The sequence below is a fragment of the Callithrix jacchus genome, chromosome 2 (genome assembly GCF_049354715.1).
Source record: "Callithrix jacchus isolate 240 chromosome 2, calJac240_pri, whole genome shotgun sequence".
Taxonomy (NCBI): domain Eukaryota; kingdom Metazoa; phylum Chordata; class Mammalia; order Primates; family Cebidae; genus Callithrix; species Callithrix jacchus.
The window spans coordinates 14,049,753-14,076,550 of record NC_133503.1 but is presented as its reverse complement, the minus strand read 5'-3'; the positions used below and the strand labels follow the sequence as shown (position 1 = coordinate 14,076,550).

The window sequence follows — 26,798 nt, the reverse complement described above, 5'->3', positions numbered from 1 at the left end:
CCCTCTCTTCAAAAGGACTCCTTGCCTCCGCCCAACCACAGCCTTCCAGCCACCCCGAGGACACGCCTCCCTGCCCTGCCGCCTTCTGATGGGTTCGGGAGACCGAGCCTGCAAAGAGAGCCGCGCCCCCATTGGCCAACCGGCGAGTCCCGCGCGGCTCCTTCTGGGAGTTGTAGTCCCGTGAGCCGCCGGCCCCTGCGACTCGCGGGTGTGACGTTGAAGATGTCTGCCCTCTGAGCCGGCTGTGGTGGTAAAGAGGTGGGTGTGTTTGGAAAGTGGGTAGTGAGAGAGCGAGGGTGCGGGTGAAAAAAACCTAAGGGCCACAAATTCAACATAAGCGAGGTTTGCGGGCTCTCAGCAAGGTACAGACCTACTTCGAATAGGGGCGCAGAGCGTTGCGGGTAAGGGAAGGCGCAAGCTCCCCGGCCAATCAGACACGAGCAACCGTCACGCAACCCCGGAGGCCCCGCCCCTCCCCCCACCCTACCGAAAGGGAGGAGCTCGGCCTCTTTGAATGGCTTTGGGGTGGAGCAGGGGAGAGGGTGACTCCGTTTGCCTTGCGCTATGGTGATGCTGCGCCAGCGGCTTCGGGGGTCCTGGGGACGGCCGAGTCACTGGGGGTGGGTTGGGACTCGGAACCTGCGTCCCATCTCCCAGCCGATTGGTCCATCCCCCGCTGCGAGGCGTGGTCCTCCGGGATTCCTAGAGAGGACGCGGAAGTGCTGGGGGGGTGGGGTTTAACCCCGTTGCCCTGGGGAAGATTGGATTTGCTTACTTCCGGCGAGGAAGTCTTGGGAAGTGTCGGCTTCGGTTTCTCTCTGTAGGAAGAACCGCATCTTCCTAGCCTCAGCTGCGGGGAGCTTGGTGTTCCATGAGAGCTCCCCAAGAGTGGGGCCTTGAGGGGAGGTGACAGGGGCTTTGTGTCTGGACCGGGGTCCTGTCCCTAACCTTGACGAGGCCACAGTCTCTGTATTTGATCAGGGGCCATTCTGAGGAATCCAGGTCCAGATCTGTACCTTATAGACACTGCTTCTCTTGGGACAGATGGAGTCTCCCGTTGGCCTGTCAAGCTCTTGCAGCTTAGAGGACAGGCCCCGTTTTGACCATTGTGATTTTCACCCCTATTCCGACTTAAGTTTGTCTTATGGTAGAGAGAAGGAGCGGCTGCGTCTGGACTAGTTAGTCTTGTCCCGTTATTTATATGAAATGTAAAGTTCTTCACTCTAAAACTGTTTTAGGTTGGGCCTGATGTTAGATTTGTATGGCTCTCTTTTACATTTTTAAAATGTTGGGGGATATTCCCTATTAGTCATCATTTTGTGGGTGAAGTGATGGCTACCTTGTAGTCCCTATTTTTAAGTAGATTACTTTGTTGAGTGGTCATCTTTAGTATAGATGATCTCTTTGCCATCTGTCTTTGCTAATGATAATTCCCAATACATCAGTAGGTTGTATGCTACTGAGAGTGTCCTTCAGAAGATCTTAAAGAGCAGAGAACCAATTGGTTCAGTGTAACACTGCCAGCCTCTAGAGACTTCTCTCTGAGTTGGAATGATAATGACCGAATCCCGGGAAGTTATAGACTTAGATCCCCCAGCTGAGAATTCCCAGGAGCAGGAAGACCTTCTCATAGTGAAAGTGGAAGAAGAAGACTGCACCTGGATGCAGGAGTACAATCCGCCAACGTTTGAAACTTTCTACCAGCGCTTCCGGCACTTCCAGTACCATGAGGCTTCAGGACCCCGGGAGGCTCTCAGCCAACTCCGGGTTCTCTGCTGTGAGTGGCTGAGGCCAGAACTACACACTAAGGAGCAGATCCTGGAGCTGCTGGTGCTGGAGCAGTTCCTGACTATCCTGCCTGAAGAGTTCCAGCCCTGGGTGAGAGAACATCACCCTGAAAGTGGAGAAGAGGCAGTAGCCGTGGTAGAAAACATACAGCGAGAACTTGAGGAACGCAGACAGCAGGTGAGTCAAAGAGAAGCTATATGAGAAATGAAGGAGAGGAGTAAAGGATCTGCTGAGCAGCGGTGAGATTCTTAGCCCTCTGGTGCTTCATTCATATTCTTTTGTTCTCCTGGGATTAGGTACCCTGTGACTTCCTGCCACTCCAGCAAAGAGAAGCAATATCCAGTGTGTTAACCTGTAGAAGACCATCTGCGATTTTATTTATTTTTAAAATTACTGTATTTATGTTTTGAGTGACATAATACAAAATTCAAAGAGGTACATAAGGTTGTAATGAAAAGTAAGTTTTCCTCCCATCCCTAACTTCTCAACAACCTAGTTCTCACCTGTGTATTCTTACAGAGCTATACCATATTCTGTATGTATAAGCATATATATGTCTCATACTTTGGAAAAACACAAATGTCTTTTAAGTCACTATGGACTTCTGCCTCTTTTTTTCTTATTTCTTGGTATCTTCCATGCCACTGCCACTACAGCTGTCTCACTCTTTGAAACTGCATTGTATGTTTACTTCTATGGAAGAGTTTGAGTTGTTCCATTTAAATTGTTCCTTGAGATTGTTTCTAAATTTGTGTTATTTTATTTTTGAGACATAGTTTTATTCTGTCACTAGGCTGGAGTGCAGTGATGTGATCTTGGTTCACTGCAGTCTCCACCTCCCAGGTTCAAGTGACTCCCCTGCCTCAGCCTCCCAAGCAGCTGGGACTATAGACACGCACCACCACACCCCGCCAATTTTTTGTATTTTAGTAGAGACGGATTTTACTATGTTGGCCAGGATGGTCTCGATCTCCTGACCTTGTGATCTGCCCGCCTCAGCCTCCCAGAGTGTTGGGTCTACAGGTGTGAGCTACTGCGCCTGGCCTCTAAATTTGTGTTATAACAATTCTTTGCTTCAATTAATATCTCGTGTGTGTATATATATGTATGTATACAATATACATATGTATGTGTGTATATCGATATATGGGCTGGGCATAGTGGCTAACCCTTGTAATTCCAGCACTTTGGGAAGCTGAGGTGGTAGGATCACTTAAGACCAGGATTTCTTTCAAGATGAAATTTGGGTGGAAAACAACAACAACGGCCGGGCGCGGTGGCTCACGCCTGTAATCCCAGCACTTTGGGAGGCCGAGGCGGGTGGATCACGAGGTCAACAGATCAAGACCATCCTGGTCAACATGGTGAAACCCCGTCTCTACTAAAAATTACAAAAAATTAGCTGGGCACGGTGGCGCATGCCTGTAATCCCAGCTACTCAGGAGGCTGAGGCAGGAGAATTGCCTGAACCCAGGGGGCGGAGGTTGCGGTGAGCCGAGATTGCGCCATTGCACTCCAGCCTGGGTAACAAGAGCGAAACTCCATCTCAAAAAAAACCAAACAAACAAAAAAAACCAAAAAACAACAACAACAACAAAACAAAATCAGGAGTTCCACAAGCTTGGGCAACATAGCGAGATCTCATCTCTACTGGAAAAAACAAACAAAAAATATAGCTGGGTATGGTGGCATTGTACTTATACTTCCAGCTACTCAGAAGGCTGAGGCAGGAGGATCCCTTTACCTTGGGAGTTTGAGGCTACAGTGAGCTGTGATTTTGCCACTGCATTCCAGCTTGTGTGACAGAGGGACCCCCTGTTTCAAAAAAAAGTAAAAATTAAAAAAAAATTAAATAAAAAAAATAGTACATAAAATTAATTCTAGAAGGAATGCTTGAAATTCAAAATTGTTGGCTTAGAAGTACATTTGTAATTTTGATAGCTATTGACAGGTTGGTTCCCTCATAGAGATTATAATAATTTAGAGTACCACCAACAGTATGTGAGAGAAATTTTTTGGCCATAGCCTGATAACACAATGTTATCAAAATTTGTGATGATTTCAATACATAAGATGCAATATTTTAAGCCAGGTGCAGTGGCTCATGCCTGTAATCCGAGTACTTTGGGAGGCCGAGACCATCCTGGCTAACATGGTGAAACCCCATCTCTACTAAAAATACAAAAAATTAGCGGAGCATAGTGGCACGCACCTGTATTCCCAGCTACTCAGGAGGCTGAGGCAGCAGAATCATTTGAGTTTAGGAGGCAGAGGTTGCTGTTAGCCGAGATCATGCCGCTGCTCTGCAGCCTGGGTGCAGAGAGACTACGTCTCAAACAAACAAACAAAAAAGATGCAATATTTTATTCCTGTGAAATTTTTCTTTCCTTCCTTCCTTCCTTCCTTCCTTCTTTCTTTCTTTCTTTCTTTCCTTTCTTCTTTCTTTTTTTTGAGACAAGGTCTTACTCTGTTGCCCAGACTATAGTGCAATGGCACGATCTCGGTTCACTACACCCTTCCAGGCTGAAATGATTCTCCTGCCTCAGTCTCCCCAGTAGCTGCAATTACAGGCATGTGCCACTATGGCTCAGCTAACTTTTGTATTTTTAGTAAAGATGGGGTTTCACCATGTTGGCCAGGGTGATCTTGAACTCCTGACCTCAGGTGATCCTCTCGCCTCAGCCTCCCAAAGTGCTGGGATTACAGGTGTGAGCAACTGCACCCGGCCATTTCTGTGAAATTTCGATTGGAATTTCTTTCGACCACAGCGCATATATATATATATATATATATATATATATATATATATATATAATTTTTTTTTTTTTGAGACGGAGTTTCTCTCTTGTTACCCAGGCTGGGGTGCAATGGCATGAACTCGGCTCACCGCAACCTCCGCCTCCTGGGTTCAGGCAATTCTCCTGCCTCAGCCTCCTGAGTAGCTGGGATTACAGGCACGCGCCACCATGCCCAGCTAATTTTTCGTTTTTTTTAGTAGAGACGGGGTTTCACCATGTTGACCAGGATGGTCTTGATCTGTTGACCTCGTGATCCACCTGCCTCGGCCTCCCAAAGTGCTGGGATTACAGGCGTGAGCCACCGCGCCCGGCCCACAGCATATATTTTTATGGGTTATTTGTGTACCCTATTTTGGTGAATTATCTGTTTATGTTCCTTGTCTATATTTTTTAACTTACTAGAAACAATAAGCATTGTGTCTGTCATATGAGTTGTAAGCGTTACTTTTCCAGTTTGTGGTTTGTCTTTGCTTGTGGAGATTTTGTTTTTCACGTTTTCTTTTTTTTAGAAATAGGGTCTTGCTCCGTTGTCCAGCTGGCCGTTGGCAAGGCTGGAGTGCAGTGGCACAATCATAGCTCACTGAAGCCTTGATCTTTGGCCTCAAGTGACCCTCTTGAGTAGCTAGGACTATAGGCACTTGCCACCACATACAGCTAATTAAATTTTTTTTTTTTGAGACTGAGTCTTGCTCTGTCACCCAGGCTGGAGTGCAGTGGTGCAATCTCGGCTCACTGCAACCTCTGCCTCCTGGGTTCAAGTGATTCTCCTGCCTCAGCCTCCTGAGTAGCTGGGACTACAGGTGCCTGCTGCCACGCCCAGCTACTTTTTGTATTTTTAGTAGAGATGGGGTTTTGCCATATTGGCCAGGCTGGTCTCGAACTACTGACCTCGTGATCCATCTGCCTTGGCCTCCCAAAGCGTTAGGATTACAGGAGTGAGCCACCACACCCGGCACCCAAAATTTTTTTTTGTAGATGAGGTCTTGCCAAGTTGCCTAGGCTGGTCTGGAACTCCTGGGCTCAAGGGATCTCCTTTGTTGGCCTCCCAAAGTGCTGGGATTATAGGTGTGAACCACTATGTCCAGCCAGTGTTTAAAATTTTTATACAGTCAGGTAAGTATTTTATTTTATGGTTAATGGAGTTTGTTTATTTTTTATTTTTATTTATTTATGTATTTATTTGAGACAGAATCTTGCTCTGTCATCCAGGCTGGAGTGCAGTGGTGCAATCTCAGCTCACTGCAACTTCTGCCTGCCAGGCTCAAGTGATCCTCCCACCCCAGCCACCTTAGTAGCTGGGACTATAGATGTACACCACCAGGCTTGGCTAATTTTTGTATTTTTAGTAGAGGTGTGGTCTCACCATGTCTCCCAAGCTGGTCTTGAACTTCTCAGCTTAAGTCATCCTCCCGCTTCTGCCTCCCAAAGTGTTGGGATTACAGGCATGAGCCACCATGCCCAGCCTGCAGCCATCTCTTAATGGAACTCCTTCACCACATTTTGCCAGTAGCAGGAGGAGTAAAAAAAAAAGTGCTTTGAAACCTAAGGGAGGAAGAAAAGAGGATAGGAACTCACTACATTCCAATATGTTAGTAGTGAGCTAGTTCCTGCCAGAATAGGCAGGTTCTAGAGAGTGGTTGTGGCAGAGTAATTGTGTGTTTCTAGGGCTGAGCAAGAGCCAAGAACGGAAAGGTGGAGGACTGTAGCATGCAGGGCATGAGCTTGCTTCAGTCTCGGTGTTGGTCTGTCCAGTGTGACTTCCTGAGTGCTGTGATGACCATTCCAATCTCCCTTCTCACCACCCGTTCCTCTTCACACACTGGCCTTCTTATGGCTTCCTGACTATACCACACATCCTCTTTCTGCCTGAGAATTTTGTTTTCTTTCTTTCCTTTCTTCTTTTTCTTTCTTTCTTTTTTTGTTTTTTGACTGGAGTGCAGTGGCGCAATCTCGGCTCACTGCAATCTCTGCTGCCTGGGTTCAAATGATTCTCCTGCCTCAGCCTCCCAGGTAGCTGGGATTATAGGCACCCACCACCATACCCAGCTAATTTTTGTATTTTTAGTAGCGATGGTGTTTTGACCATCTTGGTCAGGCGGATCTTGAATTCCTGACCTCGTGATCCCGCTTCAGCCTTCTAAAGTGCTGGGATTACAAGCATGAGCCACCACATTGGCCCTTTTCTTTTTTTTTTTATTTCTTTTTTCTTTTTTTAAGATGGGGTTTCACCATGTTGGTCAGGCTCGTCTTGAACTCCCGACCTCAGGTGATCCGCCCACCTTGGCCTCCAAAGTGCTTGGATTACAGGTGTGAGCCACCGCGTCTGGCCAGCCCTTTTCTTTCTTTCTTTGGGCAGGGTCTTGCCCTGTTGCCCAGGCTAGAGTGCAGTGGTGTAATCATAGCTCACTTGAGCCTTGAGCCTCCTCCCACTTCAGCCTCCTGAGTAGCAGGGACCACAGGGGCACGCCACCATGCCTGGCTAATTTTTAAGCCTTTGTAGAGACGGAGTCTCACTGTGTTGCTCAGGCTTGTCTTGAACTCATGGGCTTAAGCGATCCTCTTGCTTCAGCCTCCCAAAGTGTTGAGATTATAGGCATGAGCCACCCCCGCCTGGCCCTGCGAGAGTTTTTGAATGTTTTCTCTGCCTGAGTCACTTCTGTGTTTTTTCTGGCTAGCTTCTTCTCACCCTTTCAGTGTTAACTTAAGGACACTTCCTCAGGAAAGCCTTCCCTGGCCTCCCAGTCTAAAACAGGTTTCCTCTGTTCCGTCTCATGGAATCAATTTCTTTTCCATTCCAACATATAGCCCAGTTTGTAATTATGTATTTATTTGTGTTTTGTTGTATTTGCTGAACGTCTTCTCCAACTAGAAGTAAACCATGTTTATTAAATAACTGCATAATCGGTGCCTGGCTCATTGTAGATGCGCATTAAATATTTGGCAAAGGGATGAATGGAAGTCCACTGTGACTCTACTGGTTTCTTTCATGGCTGTCTCTGTAACTGTGCTGATCGGTTGTGGTTGTGGTTGTTAGATTGTTGCCTGCCCTGATGTGCTTCCTCAGAAGATGGCACCACCTGGAGCAGTGCAGGAGTCCTTTAGTCACCAGCCCCTGACTGTGGACACCCAGCCTGAGCAAGCACCACAGAAGCCTCATCTCCTGGAGGAAAATGGTGAGGCTAAGCAGTTCAGTGGAACAGATATGGCTCAAGAGTGGGTGGCTGGCTACGTGGCAGGCACCATCTGCTAGAGACTCTAGGTTGAGCAGCCTCTCTACAACTTGCAGGGTCTAGAAGTAGGGAAAGGCCGGGGACCTGGAGTTGAGTTCCTGGTGTTCAATGAAAGCCATTCCTGGAATGGCTAGGAATTACACCAGTTTCATTGAAAAGCTACAGTGCAAATGATGACAGCTCCGGGTACAGGGACTGTTAAAAGAGCTACAGTCTTTTACAAAAGTATCACAGATTTTTGCTTCTCCCTCATAGATTTTTATTTATTTATTTATTGAGATGAAATCTCACTGTGTTGCCCAGCCTAGAGTACAGTGGCATGATCTCGGCTCACTGCAACTTCCGTCTCCCAGGTTCAAGTGATTCAGCCTCCTGAGTAGCCGGTATTACAGGTGTGTGCAACCACACCTGGCTAGGTTGGTTGGTTGGTTTTTTGAGACAGAGTCTCACTCTGTTGCCCAGGATGGAGTACAGTGGCGTGGTCTCAGCTCACTGCAACCTCTGCCTCCCAGGTTCCTGAGTAGCTGGGATTACAGGCGCCTACCACCATGCCTGGCTAATTACTTTGTATTTTTAGTAGAGACAGGGTTTCACCATCTCGGCCAGGCTGATCTTGAGCTCCTGACCTTGTGATCCATCCACCTCAGCCTCCTAAAGTGTTGGGATTACAGGTGTGAGCCACCGAGCCTCACCTAATTTTTGTATTTCTAGTAGAGACGGAGTTTCACCATGTTGGTCAGGCTGGTCTCTAACTCCTGACCTTGTGATCCTCCTGCGTTGGCCTCCCAAAGTGCTGGGATTACAACAGTGCCTCCCAAAGTGCCAGGATTTTGACGGGAGCCACTGTGCCTGCCCTTTCTTTTAATTTTGAGAGAGTTTCACTCTGTTACCCAGGATGGAGGGCAGTGGTATAATCTTGGCTCACTGCAGCCTCTGCCTCCTGGATTCAAGCGATTCTCCTACCTCTCCCACCTCAGCCTCCTGAGTAGCTGGGACTACAGGTGGCTGCCACCTTACCTGGCTAATTTTTGTATTTTTAGTAGAGAATGGGTTTCACCTGAGTTAAGACTTAGAGGACTGTTGGGGAAAAAAAAAAAAAGAATGGGTTTCACCATGTTAACCAGGATGATCTTGAACTCCTGACCTCAAGTGATCCGCCCACCTTGGCCTCCCAAAGTGCTGGCATTAGAGGTGTGAGCCACCATGCTCAGCCTCCCTCATAGATTTTCTTGTTTTAATGCTTATGTTAAAAAAAAAAAAACCTCCCCAGTTCCCGATTGCATTCATTTCTGGCTCATTTACTCACATTGAAATCTAATTTGAAGTAGCATTTCACAATGACCTTTAAAACATTTATTTTCTCCTTCTCCCTCCCTTCCTCAGTTTTATGAACCAGGCTTAGCTACACCTCAAGTTAGAAAAAAGGAACAGCTGTATATTATATTATGACATGTGTTCACAAATCCACAGTCCCTAATCAGATATATTTTAGGGTTTGGTATCAGATATATTTTAGAATTCAGCATTTTGCAGATTTAGTAAAGTAATACGATTTATTTATTTATGTATTTTAGTTTTTATTTTTTTGGGTAATATGATTCATATACCACATATCACACTAGCAACAGGGTCAATATACCACACATCACAGTAGCAATCCCATAATCACACACCCTAAGATTTCTGCAGTAAAATGTGGGCATTTTTACAGTAAGTTCATTAAATAGACTTGAAATACCTTCACATCAGGTAAAATTTTGCTGTCAGATTACTTCAACGCCTAAGTTTAATGAAAAGAAGAAAAACACCTTTGGTATTTAAGGTTTCGGATTTCAGCATTGTGGATAAGAGACTGTGGATAAGGGACTGTATTTTCTCGGTTTAATTCCAGACTTCTAGGCTCTCTTTATTGGTCAGGTCTTCCCCTTGACGTGTGTCCCTGCCCTAATCATTTCCAGCTTTCCTTTCACTGTGATAAAAATAACAGCAGCAACAGCAGCAATATGGCTTCCATAGCAAGTACTCTGTGCTGGAACTGCATTTCCCTGAACGAACTCATTTAACCCTCTGGGTACCAGGAAAAATAGATCTCACTATTGACCCTGTGAGGCCAGTAGATCTTTCTCATTTTTTTCTATTTTAAGAGTCATTTTATGAATAATTTATAGATGAATCAAAGGATAGTGAAAAACAGCTTTTTAGAAACTTTAATATATCAAGTACATTTTTATGTACGAACATCATAAAAGATGAAAGAGGCCAGGTGCAGTGGCTCATGCCTGTAATACCAGCATTTTGGGAGGGCAGGGCGGGTCGATCACTTGAGGTCATGAATTTGAGACCAGCCTGGCCATAGGGTGAAACGCTGTCTCTACTAAAAATACAAAAATTAGCTGGGTGTGGTGGCACGTGCCTGTAATCCTAGTTACTTGGGAGGCTTAGGCATGAGAATCACTTGAACCCAGGAAGTGGAGGTTGCAGTGAGCTGAGATTGTGCCACTGCACTCCAGCTTGGCTGAGAGAGTGAGACCTTAACTCAAAAAAAAAAAAAAAAGATGAATATGGTCACACAATATTTTTAGCAAATTTAGTCTTTCTATCAAAATGCGATACTCCAGGATCTTATTGTAAAATACTGTGTGATGAAGTCCTTGTTGAATGACTCATGAGAATGCCATTTTCCTTTTTGGAATTAGAAATCTGTTCATCGTTGATTCTTTTATTTTTATTTTTTTAAATTTTTTATTGCATTTTAGGTTTTGGGGTACATGTGCAGAACATGCAAGACAGTTGCATAGGTACACACATGGCAGTGTGTTTTGCTTCCTTTCTCCCCTTCACCCACATTTGGCATTTCTCCCCAGGCTATCCCTCCCCAGCTCCCCCCTCATCGTTGATTCTTGAGTTTAAGAATATTTATCTAGGATGTTATCATTTGAAATTTATTCTAGAATCTCTATACTTTCAATTTCATCGTTCTCATTAGAGAGGGCTGCTGTCTTTCTTTGTCATCTCCTGAATTGCCTGATAATAGTCATCCTCTGCAAATTTTCCTCTTTGTCAATAGGGGCAGCAAATGAAAAATTCGGAATTCTCAACTGTGTTCAGTGAAAGCTAAACACAGGTGTTAGTGATCTTTTTGGTAGGGAAAAAGTAGCTTTATGCCTATAATCCTGGCACTTTGGGAGGCCAAGGCAGGTGGATCTCTGGATCCCAGGAGTTTGAGACCAGCCTAGGCAACATGGCAAAAACTTGCCTCTACAAAAAATACAAAAATTGGCTGGGTGCGGTGGCTTACGCCTGTAATCCCAGAACTTTGGGAGGCTGAGGTGGGCAGATCACCTGAGGTCAGGAGTTGGAGGCCAGCCTGACCAACATGGTAAAACCCCATCTCTACTAAAAATACAATCAGTCTGGTGTGGTGGCAGGTGCTTGTAATCCCAGCTACTCGGGAGGCTGAGGCAGGAGAATCACTTGAACCTGGGAGGCAGAGGTTGTGGTGAGCTGAGATCACACCACAGCACTCCAGCCTGGGCCACAACAGCAAAACTCCATCTCCAAAAACAAACAAAAAAACAAAAATTAGCTAGGCGTGGTGGCGCACGCCTGTGGTCCTAGCTATGGCAGAGGCTGAGGTGGGAGATTGCTTGAACCCAGGAGTTCAAGGCTGCAACGAGCTGTGATTGTGCCACTGCAGTCCAGCCTGGGTGACAGAGCGAGATTCTGTCTCTATTAAAAAATAAATTTTAAATGATATTTTAAACTGCTGAGAAAAGAAACAGAGGTTGCAATGAGTGGAGATTGCGCTACTGCACTCCAGTCTGGGTGACAGAGTGAGACTCTGTCTTAATAAAAACAAATTAAGCTGAGGCATCAAGAAGTTAAGTTGATTTGTCCAAAGTCACAAAGCTATGGAACAACAGAGCTGGGATTTGAACCCAAGCAGCCTAAATCTATCCTCCTTCCCTCTTCTGAGCCATGTTGTCTTTGCTTTATTTTTGAGGCAGGGTCTCACTGTGTTGCCCAGGCTTGAGTGCAATGGTGCGATCTTGGCTCACTGCAACCTCTGCCTCCCAGATTCAAGTGATTCTCCTGCCTCAGCCTCCCGAGTAGCTGGGATTACAGACAAGCTCCACTATGCTTGGCCACACCTCATCTTTGTTTTAGCACCAGCTTCTTCTTTTTTTTTTTTTTTTTTTTTTTACTTTTTAAATTTAATTAATTTTTTTTATTGCATTTTAGGTTTGGGGGTACATGTGAAGAACATGCAAGATAGTTGCATAGGTACATACGTGGCAGTATGATTTGCTGCCTTCCTCCCCTTCAGTTATATCTGGCATAGCACCAGCTTCTTTCAGGCACAGACATCTCCCTCCTCAAGTCACTTGGGTTCCTCTGCTTTCAGGGTTTCTCTCCACCAGGCTTCATTTGTCCTCTGTTTCTAGGTACTTCTCATCCTCTCTGCCCTGTTCATCAGACCCTAGCCGGTTTATTTTAGCAAAATTAGCCTTCATTCAGACATAGACCTTTTTCTTGTTCTCTTATTTATTTATTTTACACACCTGGACGTGTATTTTTCTTGTTCTTGTTCTCTTTTATTTTTTTTTCTTTTCAGACGTAAACCTTATTCACCACTTTCATCCATGTCTGTTTTCAGTCTTTAGCCACTCCGGGTTTCAGTTCCTTTCTCTGCTTTTCGCTTTCATCTGTAACCATTGTCCTGTCCTTTTCGTGTGATTGCATCTTATTTCCTAGTCATTGGAAATCAGCAAGCCATGGATGCCCTGAGATCTCCAGGACTCCATATCTAAATCGTAACAGGATCTCAACTGTCAGGTTACAGCTTAATCCCAGGCAGATCTGTGCAAGTCAGGGCACACACATGGACGGTGAGATCCAGATGTGCCATGGATCTTAGACAAAGAGCAAGCAGAGGTGACCTCATGGGGTCAGATGGTCCCTAGCTTCCGAAGTGAGACTGTCCGGATGTTGTGCGTGCTATTCCTGCTGTAGAGAAAGCCTCCCATCTCCCTGATCTCCATTCCTACTGCCCAGAGTCACTTTCTGGGGAAAGGCTTTGCTGCTGCTCTGGCCTCCCCCTTCCACTCTGTAAGTGCTCCTGCCTCAGTGGTCACATGGGAACTTGGGTAAACTGTTTTTTTTTCTTGAGACAGAGTCTCGCTCCATTGCCAGGCTGGAGTCAGTGGGGCGATCTCAGCTCACTGCAACCCCCGCCTCCCAGGTTCAAGCAATTATCCTGCCTCAGCCTATTGAGTAGCTGGGACTATAGGCACGCCACCACGCCCAGCTAATTTTTGTATTTTTAGTAGAGACAGGGTTTCACCATATTGGCCAGGATGGTCTTGATCTCTTGACTTCGTGGGGTGGCGCTCCTCTGTAGTCCCAGTTACCCAGGAGACTGAGGCCAGAGAATGGCTTGAACCAGGAGTTGGAGGTTGCAGTGAGCCAAGATTGCACCACCGTACACCAGCCTAGGAGACAGAGCGAGACTCCATCTTAAAAACACAAAACAAAACAAAATTAGCTGGGTGTCATCGTGGGCACCTGTAATCCTAGCTACTTCGGAGGCTGAGGCAGGAGAATCACTTGAACCCAGGAGGCGGAGATTGTAGTGAGCTGAGATTGCACTAATGCAGCCTGGGCGACAGAGTAAGACCTTGTCTCACAAAAAAAAAAAAAAAAAAAAAAGTTAGTTTACAGATTTGTATTGGGCCAAATTCAGAGTTATCCTGGGCCTCAGGTTGGACAAGCTTGCATTAGACAGTAATTTACCAAGGTAAGAATTGTTTTGTCTGTTTAGATAGCGACTAGATTTTTTTCTTTTGAGATGGCGTTTCGCTCTTGTTACCCAGGCTGGAGTGCAATGGCATGATCTCGGATCATCGCAACCTCCACCTCCTGGGTTCAGGCATTTCTCCTGCCTCAGCCTCCTGAGTAGCTGGGATTACAGGCATGCGCCACCATGCCCAGCTAATTTTTTGTATTTTTAGTAGAGGTGGAGTTTCACCATGTTGACCAGGATGGTCTCTATCTTTTGACCTCGTGATCCACCCGCCTCGGCCTCCCAAAGTGCTGGGATTACAGGCTTGAGCCACCGCGCCCTATTTAACACACACTTCCTGACTGAATAGAAAGTAACCATGGAAATTTTGGAAGGGATTTCTGAGGTCATGGTAATCCAAGAGTGGTCCAGGGAACAGTAGCACCAGCATCACCTGGGAGCTTATTAGAAATGCAAACTAGGGGCTGGTGCGGTGGCTCATGCCTGTAATCCCAGCACTTTGGGAGGCTGAGGCATGCGGATCACTGAGGTTTGAGAATAGGCTGGCTAACGTGGTGAAACTCCATCTCTACTAAAACTACAATTAGCAGGTTATGGTGGTGTAATCACAGCTATTTAGGAGGCTTAGGTAGGAGAATTGCTTGAATCTGGAGGCAAAGTGCAGTGAGCCAAGATAGTGCCGCTGCTCTCCAGCCTGGGCAACAGAGCAAGACTCTGTCTCAAAATAAAAATAAAATAAAAAAATAAAGATTTGCAAACTATCAGGCCTCACCCCTGGCCTTTTGAATCAGAATCTGCAAGTACCAAGATTCCCTGGGTGAGGTAGGTGATTTATTTGTACATTAAAGCTCGAGCATCCCTGTGCTGTTAGGAATGCTTCAGTTTCATGGAAGATGTGGGACTTTAGTGGCTCTTTGAGATAATAACGTTTGATCTTGGCAAAGCATAATGCATCCCTTTTTTTTTTTTTTTTTTTGAGACAGAGTCTTACTTTGTTGCCCAGGCTGGGGTGCAGTGGTATGATCTCGGCTCACTGCAACTTCCGCCTCCCAGGTTCAAGCAATTCTCCTCCCTCAGCCCGCTGAGTAGCTGGGTCTGCAGGCCCCTGCCACCATGCCTGGCTAAATTCTGCGTTTTTAGTAGAACTGGGGTTTCACAATGTTGGGCAGGCTTGTCTTGAACTCCTAGCCCCAAGTGATCTGCCTGCCTCCACCTCCCAAAGTGTTGGTATTACAGTCGTGAGCCAACATGCCTGGCCATAGAATGCATCCTTTATAGGGGAATGGCAAGCAGGGATTAGCCTGACCAAAGTAGAAAGTCTGGAAGAAAGGAGGAATAACAAAGTATGAGAGGATCCAGAAATTAGAGGGTCTTAACAGCTAGGCAGAAGAATTTGGCCTTGATGCAGTAGGGGCTGTTACAGATTCCTGAGCAAAAGAGGAACGTGATGGCAATGAGAACCAGGCACAAAGACATTCTCACTTAAACCTCTTTTTCTCCTCCCTCAGCCCTTCCTGTTCTCCAAGTTCCTTCCCTTCCCCTGAAGGACAGCCAGGAGCTGACAACTTCACTTCTCTCAACTGGGTCCCAGGTGAGCTGGCACCCCTTTGCCCTCAGAGAGGACCCATCCTGAACCTTCATCAGGAGTTCTGTTTCTTTAACCAGTGACCAGGCCCATCTTGGGTTGGTGCCTTCATTCTTTTGGCCTTTCTCCTTTCTGCCCAGTCCTTTCCTGCCCTCTTTGAGGCACAGTTCCTCCCCATTTCTTTTCTTCATGAGCCCAGTTCTTCCCCTCACTCCAAATTTGGACATACGGAATGGGAATTTAGTAGAGATCTCCTGTTTCAGAAGTTGGTGAAAATTGAAGAGGTCGCTGATGTGGCTGTATCCTTCATCCTGGAGGAATGGGGACATTTGGACCAGTCCCAGAAGTCCCTTTATAGGGATGACAGGAAGGAGAACTATGGGAGTATTACTTCCATGGGTAAGAATTATTTCATCTGCATGGATTAGGACATCTTTATTTTGTTACCTTGTAAAGAGTATTTCTAGCACATCCTATGAAAGAATTTATGTTTGATGTGCTATGACTTTGCTTTTTTTTTAATACAAGAATAAATCAACCTTCACTTTTTTTCCCTTTATTCAGCTTATTCTCATTATTTTCATCTTAATAAGAGTATGATTAAACACTGATAGTACTTGCGGATTGTTTTTGCAGTCTAGCAAATGCTTACTTTTTACTGCTTTACAAGAAGAGTAGGCCAGGTGTGGTGGCTCATGCCTGTAGTCCTAGCACTTTGGGAGGCTGAGGTAGGAGGATTGTTTGAACCCAGGAGTTTAAGACCAGCCTAGGCAACATAGCAAGATCCTGTCTCTTTTTAAAATATTTAAGAATAAATAAAAAGAGTGAGCTTAAAACTAACAGGTTTGGACTTTTAACAAATTTTTGATAGTTACTATACTATTTAATGGATTGGATAATTTTGCCAGGTGAGGCTCACACCTATAATCCCCGCAGTTTGGGAGGCTGAGGTGGGAGAATCACTTGAGGCCTTTGGACTTTAACAAATTTTTTGTCGTTACTATACTGTTTAATAAATGGGGTAATTTTGCCAGGTGTGGTAGCTCATGCCTGTAATCCTGGCATTTTGGGAGGCTGAGGCGGGTGGATCACTTGAGGTCTGGAGTTCAAAACCAGCCTGGCCGTCTCTACAAAAAATACAGAAATCACCTGGGTGTTTTGGGGCACCTGTAATCCCAGCTACTTGGGGGGCCTTCATTACCATTCTTAAGTCACTGATACCTATTTTATGAGGTTCGCCTTGGCACCTACATTTCACGTCTTTTTGCTTCTTGAATTTAGTGGCCCTATTTCTAACTAAGTTATAATCCTGGAAGCTAATATTTTTTTGTGCTCCCTGGAGCAGTTATAAATTTCTCAGGACTCCTGTAAACATTTTGGAGATTATAGCTATTAGCCTGTTTTTAGTAAATTCTTTTAGAAGAAACACTTTATCAGTCATACTGAAGTCTTCATATGCAAACATACACAATGCAAAATTTCTTTCAATAGCATTATGGGCTGGGTGTGGTGGCTCAGGCCTGTAATCCAAGCACTTTGGAGGCCAAGGCGGGCGGATCACCTGAGGTCGGGAGTTCAAGACCAGCCTGACCAACATGGTGAAACCCCGTCTTTTTTTTTTTGAGACAGGGTTTTGCTCTTGTTACCCAGGCTGGAGTGCAATGGCGCGATCTTGGCTCACCGCAACCTCCACCTCCTGGGTTCAGGCAATTCTCCTGCCTCAGCCTCCTGAGTAGCTGGGATTACAGGCCCGCGACAGCATGCCCAGCTAATTTTTCTTATTTTTAGTAGAGACGGGGTTTCACCATGTTGACCAGGATGCTTTCGATCTGTTGACCTCGTGATCCACCCGCCTCAGCTTCCCGAAGTGCTGGGATTACAGGCGTGAGCCACCGTGCCCGGCTGAAACCCCGTCTTATTAAAAAAAAAAAAAGAAAGAAAAGCATTATGTTAGTTTACATTGTTTAAGCGTTTTAGTTCACTCACAGGCTTTTATTTAACAGGTATAGAGCTGACTCCTCTTTTAAATTTTTCATTTCTAATTACTATTGATATTTATTTCCTTTTTAGAATTTATTTGTGCATGCCTCTGTTCATTAATCTATTGGGATCTTAGTGGTAGTCTTTTTTTATTTTGATTTTTTCATTTTTGTGGAAAAAAATCAAATTTATGCTTTAAAATTATTGATCAGATCAGTAATTATTGATTTTTCATGGAGCCTTTTATTTCAGTGAATTACTGATATAGTATAAATGTTACATTTAATGCAAATTTTAAAAGCTCTCTTCTTTTTAAAATTAATTTCCAACAGCTCCTTTGTTTAATATGAGCCTGCTACTCTTGCTTTGTCGTTTTCAGTTACCTTACAGGTACCTAATGGAGTTCGGAGTTTGAGATTCTTGGCATAGTTCTTTTCTATAGCATTTTCTAAGCAGTTTGAAATGTGTAATTTCAATGTTTTTCTCATTCTCTGTCGCTTCATTACAACATCTGTATTTATCCCATCAGTACACTCTTCTAATTCAGAATGTGCCCTGTGGTTTCTGCCTCCTTCACTTCTCTCGGAAGGCCATGTTAGATTATTTTCACATCTGCAGATTTCTATTAATAACGACATCACTGACGGTCAGAATTGAAGAAAGTACCCATCAGATCTGGAAGTGAGATTTTTACAACATAAATAAATGAGTCTTGGAGGCAGCAGTTTCTGTGGAGTGGCAGGGTGTTGGGGAACAAGAGACAGTTTCTTTGAAGATTGCAAAGGAGAGGAATTTGAAACGTAATTCCTCGATGAATGTAAGGACTTTGTCTCTAAAGGGGAAGAGAGACCTGGTCACTGAAGGAATAATAGGTTGGGTAGATGGATTGTTTTTTGGTTCCTTTTTTTGTGTTTTTTTTTTTTAGATGGAATCTTGCTCTGTTGCCCAGGCTGGAGTGCAGTGGTGCGATCTCAGCTCACTGCAACATCTGCCTCCCAGGTTCAAGCTATTCTCATACCTCAGCCTCCCAAGTAACTGGGATTACAGGTGCCCCGCAACAAGTCCCACTAATTTTTGTATTTTTTTCTTTTGTGACGGAGTTTCCTTCTTGTTGCCCAGGCTGGAGTGCAATGGCAAGATCTCAGCTTACCTCAACCTCCTGGGTTCAAGTGATTCTCCTGCCTCAGCTTCCCTAGTAGCTGGGATAGGCATGTGCTACTGTGCCCAGCTAGTTTTGTATTTTTAGTAGAGATGGGTGAGGCTGGTCTTGAACTCCTAACCTCAGGTGATCTGCCCACCTTGGCCTCCCAAAGTGCTGGGATTACAGGTGTGAGCCATGGTACTTGGCCTAATTTTTGTATTTTTGGTAAACATGAGGTTTCACCTCATTGGCCAGGGCTGGTCTCAAACTCCTGATCTCAGGTGATCCAACCATCTTAATCTTCCAAAGTGCTGGGATTACAGGCATGAGCCACCATGCCCGGCCCATATGTTTTTTTAATGGGAGAAATTTTCTGCATATTTAAATGCTACTGGAGAAGAACTAGTAGAGTAGAATATGAAGGCAAGGAGAAGCAAAAAAAAAAAAAAGAGGAGTAGATAATAGGCTGGGCATGATATCTCATGCCTGTAATCCTAGCCCTTTGGGAGGCTGAAGTGGTCGGATCACTTGAGGCCAGGAGTTCAAGACCATCCTGGCCAACATGGCAAAACCCTATTTCTACTAAAAATACAAAAATTATCCAGGCATGGTGGCATGCACCTGTACTCCCAGCTACTTAGCAGCTGAGGCAGGAGAATTGCTTGAATCCAGGAGGCGAAGGTTGCAGTGAGCCAAGATCACATCACTGCACTCTAGCCTGAACAACAGTGTGAGACCCTATCTTAAAAAAAAAAAAAGAAAAGAAAAAAGGAGGAGCAGATGGCTAATGTGGGGAGATCCCTGGAAAGCAGGAAGGTATGGTGAGATCCGGGGTACAGGAAGGAGGAAGGACTGACCTTGGCTCAGGAGACATCTCTCCATAGAGAGACAAGGGGAGAATTAAATGAGTAGGCTGTCAGGCTGAGCACAGGAACTCATTCCTGTGTTCTCAGCACTTTGGGAGGCCAAGGAGGGAAGATCACTTGAGGCCAGGAGTTCGAGACCAGCCTGGGCAACATAGTGAGACAAACCCTGTCACTACAAAATACACAAAAATTAGCCAGGCGTGGTGGTGTGCGCCTGTAGTCCTGGCTACTTGGGAAGCTGAGTTGGGGGATCACTTTAGCCGGAGAGTTAGAGGTAGCAGCGAGCTATGATTGTGCTGTTATGCTGCAGCCTGGGTGACAGAGTAAGACCCAGTCTCAAAAATAAAATAAAATAAATCTGTGAGAACAGTAGATGTGAATAAAAGAGAGAGAGGAAAAAATACTGTGGTAGCTGGGAATGAGGGAAGAAAAAATATAACAAGTTAGTTTTGTGATAGGTTTTTTTTTATATGCTTGTTTTTACTATTTAAGTGCTTTTTTAGGAAGGTAAGTAAAAGGAGTTATATGACAAGTTAACATTAAAATTGTCTTCATTGTTTAGGAATTATAACTTCTGGCTATATCAAAAAAGGATAATGACCCTTAAAGGGTCATTGTAAGGATTAAATATGCCATAAAATTGTAAAGTACTTAGTGTATTGCTGGACTCATAGCACTAGGCAAACGTTCAGTATTATTATTTTGTAATACTGAAAACTCTTCTCACAAAAACATCTTAGGAAATTCTTAATAGGCCATGTTACTCCCTGGTTTTTTTTGAGACAGAGTCTCTCTCTGTTGCCCAAATTTGAGTGCAGTGGCGCAATCTCGGCTCACTGCAATCTCTACCTCCTGGGTTCAGGTGATTCTCCTGCCTCAGCCTCCTGAGTAGCTGGGATTATAGGCATGTGCCACAACTCCCAGCTAACTTCTTTTGTATTTTTAGTAGAGACAGGTTTTCACCATGTTGGCCAAGCTAGTTTCAAACTCCTGGACTCAAGTGATCTGCCAGCCTTGGCCTCCCACAGTACTGGGATTACAGGCGTGAGCCACCTCACCCAGCTGATAATTTTTGTATTTTTTTTTTAGGCACAAAAACTAGAATACCAATTTTTATATTTTTAGTAGAGATAGGGTTTCGCTATGTTGGCGAGGCTGGTCAGGAACTCCTGGCCTCAAGTGAACGGCCCGCCTTGGCTTCCCAAACTGCTGGGATTACATGCGTGAGCCACCTCCCTGGCCAATACTCTATTTTTTGTTAACTACTGAAGATTTGTCTCTGCAAACCATATTAAACATCAGTGTTTTGGGTCAGGCGCTGTGGCTCATGCCTGTAATCCCAGCACTTTGGGAGACCAAGGCAGGTGGATCATGAGATCAAGAGATCGAGACCATCCTGGTCAACATGATGAAACCCCGTCTCTACTAAAAATACAAAAAATTAGCTGGGCATGGTGGCGTGTGCCTGTAATCCCAGCTACTCAGGAGGCTGAGGCAGGAGAATTGCCTGAACCCAGGAGGCGGAGGTTGCGGTGAGCCGAGATTGTGCCGTTGCACTCCAGCCTGGGTAACAAGAGCGAAACTCCATCTCAAAAAAAAAAAAAAAAATCAGTGTTTTGACTAAAGTATCTTGCTGATACAGTTACACAAGGGAACTAATCATAGCTACTTAAACATCCATGTTTCTCAGTGACTGCTGAACGTTAATCTAGCTCTTGGAAGTGGTAGGATCTTCTCTGGATATAGAAAGAATGTCTATTTTCCTTTAGATTAATTCATACCAAATCCTTTGGTCATTGAGAAACCTAGAAAGATTACCTTTCTTCTCTAGGCTATGAATTCTGATGAAGAGGAAGGTGAAGATGGGGTTAGCTGTATAACCTGATATCAAATTTTATTAAGAATGTCACCTGATTGCATTGGCTCATGTCTGTAATCCCGGCACTTTGAGAGGCTGAGATGGGAGGATCACTTGAGTTCTGGAGTTTGAGACCATCATGGGCAACATAGTGAGACCCTCGTCTCTATAAAAAATACAAAAATTAGCTGGGCATGGTGGTGTGGACCTGTAGTCCTAGCTACTTGGGAGGTGGAGGTGGGAGGATCACTTGAGTACAAGAGGTTGAGGATGCAGTGAGCCATGATTTCTCCACTGCACTTCAGCCTGGGTGACAGAGTGAGACCCTGTCTCAAACACATACACACACACACACACACACACACACACAGAGAGAGAGAGAGAGAGAGAGAGAGAGAGAGAGAACACTGAATGTGATGATACAGGTATTTGTAAGTGCCATACCGAAAGGAGACCCTCTTCACACGGTGGAATGACTGCTTTCCAGTCTCCTTCCTGTAAACCTTTTTTGCCAGCTCTTCTTTCCCTAACCTCCCTTACTTTTCTGCTTGAATATTTTTCATCCTATCCCAGTACTGTAAAGGTAACTTTACAAAATCATGCGTCCCTAGCACATGTCAGTTTCACCTCATTATCCTCTTATTTTATATCTTCAAATTCAGAGAAGAGCTCATTTTTTTAATTCTCCTTGTGTTATTTCAGATTATGAGTCCAGGGACAATATGGAGCTCATGGTGAAGCAGGTTTCTGATGACACCGAATCACAGTGGATGGCCCCGGAACACACCGAAAGGAGCGTTCCCCAGGGTCCAGACTTGGCAGAAGTCAGTGACCTTAAGGGCACGGTACAGAGGTGGCAGGTCAACCCCACCGTGGGGAAATCAAGGCAGAATCCTTCCCAAAAAAGGGATCTGGGCGCAATCACAGACGTCAGCCGTAAGCAAAGCACACATGGTGAGAGAGGCCACAGATGCAGCGATTGTGGCAAATTCTTCCTCCAAGCCTCAAACTTTATTCAGCATCGGCGCATCCACACTGGAGAAAAACCGTTTAAGTGTGGAGAATGTGGGAAGAGCTACAATCAGCGTGTGCACCTCACCCAGCACCAGCGTGTCCACACGGGGGAGAAACCCTACAAATGTCAGGTGTGCGGAAAGGCTTTCCGAGTGAGTTCCCACCTGGTTCAGCACCACAGTGTCCACAGCGGAGAGAGGCCCTATGGCTGCAACGAGTGTGGGAAGAACTTCGGTCGCCATTCGCATCTGATTGAACACCTGAAACGCCACTTCAGGGAGAAATCCCAGAGATGTATGTGTGAGGAGTTTATATCTGGGGGGATGAATGGAGGCAAAAAGCAAAAGGTGTTTTATTAGGAAAGCACAACAGCACAGATGATACTGGGAGGGGCAGGAAAAGGCAAAGGTTATAGATGATTTGGTTCTTTCTTACTTATATTTTGAGAGGAGTCTCGCTCTGTTGCTCAGGCTGGAGGGCAGTGGCATGATCTCAGTTCACCGCAACCTCTGCCTTCTGAGTAGCCAGGATTACAGGTGCCCACCACCACGCCCAGCTAATTTTTTTATTTTTAGTAGAAATGGGGTTTCACCATCTTAGCCACACTTGTCTATGAACTCCTGACCTTGTGTTTCGCCTACCTCAGCCTCCCAAAGTGCTGGGATTACAGGTGTGAGCCACTGTGCTTGACCCATTTTTTTTTTTTTTTTTTTTTTTTTAATGGAATCTCTCTCTGTCTCCCAGGCTGGAGCACAGTGGAATGATCTTGGCTCACTGCAACCTCCACCTCCCAGGTTCAAGTGATTCTCCTGCCTCAGCCTCCTGAGTAGCCAGGACTACAGGTGCCTGCCACCGTGCCTGGCTAATTTTTTTTATATTTTTATTAGAGATGGGGTTTCACCATGTTAGCCAGGTTGGTCTTGATCTTCTGACCTCGTGATCTGCCTGCCTTAGCCTCCCAAAGTGCTGGGATTACAGGCATGAGCCACTGTGCCTGGTGCTTTCTTAAAAAATCTGCTTTGATTATTTATAGCCATGCTGCATCTTCCACCATGGCATAGAAATCACTAAAGTGTCTTTTAAGTTCTGAGTTGAGCTGAGCTATCCTCTGAGCTAGTGTTTTCCCATTCTACTCGATGACTGCCTTATTTGGGAAATCCACCAATTGCTTTAAAATGGTTATCTTTTCTTTTATACCTTCCCTCTAATTGTTTCTATAGCTAGTTTCCCAGTGAATACTCATCTGGCTCCCCCATTTTCTGGTTTTTTGTTTTTGGGGATTGTTTCGCGACAGAGTCTCTCTCTGTCACAAAGACTGAGGTGAAGTAGTGGGATCTCAGCTCGCTGTAGCCTCCATTTTCTGGGCTGAACTAATCCTCTCATCTCAGCTTCCTGCATAGCTGGGCCTACAAGCACGCACCACCACAGCCAGCGAATTTTTGTATTTTTTGTAGAGATGGGGCCTGGCTATGTTGCCTAGGCTGGTCTTGAATGTCTAGGCTTAAGCGATCCTCTTGCTTGGGCCTCCCCAAGTGCTGAGGTTACAGGCGTGAGCCATCATGCCCAGCCCTTCCTCATTTTTCTGGATTAAAGGGGGAATACTTGTTTTGCACATCCAGCCATATTATTGAGAGTCTGTTGCTAGTTGCACAGAATCCATAGTGAACAGGACAGAGATACAGTAAATGCCCTCATGAAGCTGACGGTCTGTTGTGGGTAGCAGATAATAAAGGTGATGAGCAGTCCTGAAGGAGAAGCATGACATGCCAGGGGAGGAAAATTGAGGCTAGAGTCTTGGCTAAGTGAAGAGGGCAGTGATTGCTGTATCACCCACCCTCTTGACAGTGCTTCTTGTCAGCTCATTTTGCCTTTTTTCCTGGCTCCTAGTCAGACATCCCCTGACTCCATACCCTCTTCATCATCCTTTGCTCCCATTCTTTCCATTTTTGTCAGTTCTTACCATCCAGTTGTTGTGGTTTTTTTTTTTTTTTTTTTTAGATGGAGTTTTAACTCTTGTTCCCAGGCTGGAGTGCAATGGCGTGATCTCAGCTCACTGCAACCTCCGCTTCCTGGGTTCAGGCAATTCTCCTGCCTCAGCCTCCTGAGCAGCTGGGATTACAGGCACGCACCACCATGCCCAGCTAATTTTTTGTATTTTTAGTAGAGACAGGGTTTCACCACGTTGACCAGGATGGTCTCGATTTCCTTACCTCGTGATCCACCTGCCTCGGCCTCCCAAAGTGCTGGGATTACAGGCGTGAGCCACTGCGCCTGGCCCAACATTTTTTTTTCATGTGTTTGTTGGTCATTTGTATATATTCTTTTGAGAAATGTCTCTTCATGTCATTTGTCTACTTTTTGATGGGATTTGTTTTTTCTTGTTGATTTGTTTGAGTTACTTGTAGATTTTGGATATTAGTCCTTTGTCTGATGCATAGTTTGCAGATATATTCTGCCATCCTGTAGATGTGTCTTGCTCTTTTCATTGGAAATTTCCAAAAGTTTGTTGTTTACATCCTGTTGGCATCAAATACACACACACATCCACCTGTGTTACTCCTGTTACATCATAGTTTCATCTGATCATTTTTCCTGAATTTATTTTTCCTCTATAAAAGAACTAATGGGCCAGGCACAGTGGCTTCTACCTGTAATCCCAGCACTTTGGGAGGCCAGGGCAGCCGGATAACCCAAGGTCGGGAGTTAGAAACTAGCCTGGCCAATATGGTAAAACCCCATCTCTGCTAAACATACAAAAATTAGCTGGATGTGGTCATACATGCCTGTAGTCCCAGCTACTAGTGGGGCTGAGGCAGGAGAATCACTTGAACCCAGGAGGCAGAGGTTGCAGTGAGCCAAGATCATGCCACTGCACTCCAGCCTGGGCGACAGAGCAAGACTCAATGTCAAAAAAAAAGAACTGATGACACTTGCATTTGCTCTTTATTTTCTTTTAGGCAGTGACAAAAGAAGTAAGAATGCAAAATTAAGTGTTAAGAAGAAAATTTCAGAATTTTCAGAAGCAGACATGGAGCTGTCAGGAAAAACCCCAAGAAACATTTCTCAAGGTCAAGATTTTGGGGAAGGCTGTGAGCTCCAAGGCAAGCTGGATAGAAAGCAGGGAATTCCTATGAAAGAGATACTAGGACAACCCTCTTCAAAGAGGATGAACTGCAGTGAAGTCTCCTATGTCCACAAAAAATCCTCCACTGGAGAGAGACCACATAAATGTAATGAGTGTGGGAAAAGTTTCATTCAGAGCGCACATCTTATTCAACATCAAAGAATACACACTGGGGAGAAACCATTCAGGTGTGAGGAATGTGGGAAAAGCTACAACCAACGCGTGCACCTAACTCAGCATCAGCGCGTCCACACAGGTGAGAAGCCCTACACTTGTCCTTTGTGTGGGAAAGCCTTCAGAGTGAGGTCCCACCTTGTTCAGCATCAGAGCGTGCACAGTGGGGAAAGACCCTTCAAGTGTAATGAATGTGGGAAAGGCTTTGGGAGGCGTTCCCACCTGGCTGGACATCTGCGACTCCACTCCCGAGAGAAATCCCATCAGTGTCGTGAATGTGGAGAAATCTTTTTTCAATATGTTAGCCTGATTGAACATCAGGTGCTCCACATGGGTCAGAAAAATGAAAAAAGTGGCATCTGTGAGGAAGCATATAGTTGGAACTTGACAGTGATTGAAGACAAGAAGATTGAGTTACAAGAGCAGCCTTATAAGTGTGATATCTGTGGAAAAGCCTTTGGTTACAGTTCTGACCTCATTCAGCATTATAGAACTCATACTGCAGAGAAGCCCTATAAATGTGATATATGTAGAGAAAATGTTGGCCAGTGTTCCCACACCAAACAACGTCAAAAAATGTACTCCAGCACAAAGTCCCATCAATGTAATGAATGTGGCAGAGGCTTTACTCTGAAGTCACATCTTAATCAACATCAGAGAATCCATACTGGTGAGAAACCTTTTCAATGTAAAGAATGTGGAATGAATTTCAGCTGGAGTTGTAGTCTTTTTAAACACCTGAGAAGCCATGAGAGGACAGATCCCTTAAATACCTTAAGTGTAAAGGAGTCTCTGTTGTAGAATAGCTCTTACTCAATTTTAGAGAATCCTTCCTGGAGGGAAACCATACTCTATAATGAACGAAGTAACAGCTTCAAGCATTTTTCCAGTGTAACCATCAAACCTACAGATTGAAACCCTTTAGTTAGAACTCAGCCTTTAGGAACATCGGAGAACTCACAATAATAGATATGTTCACGTTCCCCACTGAGAAATGCTTAGTTAGCATCTTCATGCTTGGGAATCTAGACAAGAAGAGAATCCATGGACATGGTCGAGGAAGGAAAGCCTTCAGATGACATTCAGTCTTCACTTGAACTCAAAACTGATACTAGGAACATTGTCATGAGTTCAGTAGAAATAAGCTTTATTTGTAGATTCTGCCTTGTTTGATGGCCTATCTATTCAGGGAAGCACACAGTGAAAGAATTCTTCAGCATGATGTCCATTTTGGTACCTCATCAATGAACCTTTTCTAGAAATTATTATTCCAACCACTAGAATATCCCAGTCACTATTACCACTTTGAGCATTGACCCCTTGGAAAAGAAACAGATTTAAAGTATCTCTATCTTGGCAAAATTGGGGTTCGGGGCTGGATGGTATGTGTTTCTGCTGCCTTATTCAATCTATAACTTCTCTGTGAAACGCTCTTAA

The 26,798-nt window shown here is 44.9% G+C and overlaps 1 protein-coding gene across 14 annotated transcripts; it reads left to right on the top strand.

Annotated features, from left to right (window-relative positions):
* The first annotated feature begins 187 nt into the window (after window positions 1-187).
* On the top strand, window positions 188-26,798 carry ZKSCAN5 (zinc finger with KRAB and SCAN domains 5). 14 transcript variants are annotated; one of them, XM_078356483.1, is made up of 7 exons: window positions 188-258; window positions 1,449-1,965; window positions 7,621-7,759; window positions 15,128-15,210; window positions 15,471-15,603; window positions 21,752-22,357; window positions 25,021-26,798. In XM_078356483.1, exons 2-7 carry the CDS (start codon window positions 1,552-1,554, stop codon window positions 26,160-26,162), a joined length of 2,517 nt encoding a protein of 838 aa, XP_078212609.1. In that variant the 5' UTR covers window positions 188-258; window positions 1,449-1,551; the 3' UTR covers window positions 26,163-26,798. The 14 variants fall into 14 exon arrangements, with proteins under 14 accessions (XP_078212609.1, XP_035137798.1, XP_035137809.1 ...); XM_035281907.3 differs by having other exon boundaries at window positions 15,468-15,603; XM_035281918.3 differs by having other exon boundaries at window positions 1,446-1,965.

Excerpts from the sequence above, each read along its gene's own strand:
- ZKSCAN5 (XM_035281907.3), top strand. The coding sequence starts at position 1,552 with ATGATAATGACCGAATCCCGGGAAGTTATAGACTTAGATCCCCCAGCT. Across the intron at positions 15,211-15,467 it reads TTCTCTCAACTGGGTCCCAG|AAGTTGGTGAAAATTGAAGA; the intron begins GTGAGCTGGCAC and ends CTCCTGTTTCAG. Across the intron at positions 22,358-25,020 it reads CAGGGAGAAATCCCAGAGAT|GCAGTGACAAAAGAAGTAAG; the intron begins GTATGTGTGAGG and ends ATTTTCTTTTAG.